Source organism: Amphimedon queenslandica, unplaced genomic scaffold, assembly GCF_000090795.2.
Source record: "Amphimedon queenslandica unplaced genomic scaffold, v1.1 AMPQUscaffold_4231_Cont23786, whole genome shotgun sequence".
In the NCBI taxonomy this organism is placed as follows: Eukaryota; Metazoa; Porifera; class Demospongiae; order Haplosclerida; family Niphatidae; genus Amphimedon; species Amphimedon queenslandica.
The window spans coordinates 1-1,501 of NW_003555453.1; the positions used below are offsets into that span (position 1 = coordinate 1).

Genomic DNA, 1,501 nt, shown 5'->3' on the forward strand with positions numbered 1-1,501 from the left:
TGTATCAAGTTGCTCCTTCTGTTTTGATGGCATCATGGGTACTTGCTCCTTATGCTCATCAAACATCACTGTAAAAAGTAAATAAAATATATGTCAGTATTAAAAATTTTAATTATGTAACTATATACTTTGTGAGGAATGAAGCAATTTGATCCCCTGAACTTTTTCTTCAGCCTTTTCCTTTTGAACTTGAATTGTACTATCATTTTCTTGTAACTGATGCTTATACTGTTGTATTTGCTGCAATAGTTGCTGGATTTTTTTATCTTTTTCTCTTTGCTCCTTCAGTAACAGCTGACTAAGCCTTTGTGTCTCTTTTTCTTTATCTTCTAGCTCCTTCTTTAACTTTTGTAACTCGTGATCATAATTTTGCATTTTTTGCTTCATTGTATCATTCTCTCCCAATCGAAGATAAAGATACTTTTGCTTCTTTGAAAGCTCCATGTCTTTCTGTTGTAACTGTTGAATATATTTCTTTTCATTTTCTTTTAACTTATTATGATATTGCTCCTTCTCTACTTCCTCTTTTCTTAAATGTTGATGGCATCTTTGAATTTCTGTTTCTTTTTCTGACATTTGTAGAGAATGCCTTTGCTTTGTCTCTGTCTTCTCTCTCTCACTTTCTTGTATTTTTTGATAGTATATTTGTTTTTCTTTCTCCTTCTTTAAGTTTTCTTGTTCTTTTTCTTGCAATTGTTGATGGCATTTTTGTATTTCTTGCTTTAAAAATGCATCAGTTTTCTCCTTCTCTTGTAATTGATATTGGTATTTTTGTATTTCTTGATCTTTCTTCGACAACTGACGACAGTACTCTTGTAGTTGATTACAGTAAATTTGTATTTCCTTCTCCTTTTCTTGCATTTGTTGAAGGTAACTTTGTATTTCTTGGTTTTTAAGTGACTCCATTTTTTCTTTCTCCTGCAACTGGTAATGATAATTCTGTATTTCTTGGTCTGTTTTGGCTTTCTCCCTCTCTTGCTCCTCCAACTGAAAATGACATCTTTGGATTTCAGCCTCCTTTCCTTTTAACTGATCAAAATGATGGTAATATTCTTGCATCTCTTGCTCCTTTTCTTGTAGCCGATAATGGTAATTTTGTATTTCTAGATCTTTTGCTGCCTTCTCACTCTCCAGCCTCTCCTGTAACTGAAAGCAGATTCTTTGTATTTCTAGTTCTTTTTCTGCCTTATTTTCTTGCAATTGATGGTGATATTTCTGATCTTTTTCTTGTAATTCTAAATAATGTTCTGTCTCCTTTTTTTCTACTTTTATTGTTAATTGACGGCTATGATCTTGCTCATTCCTTAATTGTTGTTTAATAGCTTGTATCTCTAGTTCCTGTTCTTTTAGTAATGTTTTATATTCTGTAAGCTGGTGCTCTTCCCATACTTGTACTTCCTCTTTTTGCTTCTGATATTCCAGCCAGTGTGCTCTTCCTAGTTGGAGTTGCTGAAAATACATACTCTGGTATTGTCTATTATTTGATACCGGTATATCCTGT

At 32.8% G+C, this 1,501-nt stretch overlaps 1 protein-coding gene across 1 annotated transcript; it reads right to left on the reverse strand.

The window, feature by feature from the left end:
* Positions 1 to 6: 6 nt before the first annotated feature.
* On the reverse strand, positions 7 to 1,495 carry LOC105316175 (interaptin-like; the record flags this gene model as incomplete). Its single annotated transcript, XM_011410987.2, has 2 exons — positions 129 to 1,495; positions 7 to 68 (listed from the first exon to the last, which is right to left on the reverse strand). Coding segments are annotated over exons 1-2 (1,395 nt in total), but the record flags the coding sequence as incomplete, so codon positions are not given.
* Between the last annotated feature and the right edge of the window lie 6 nt (positions 1,496 to 1,501).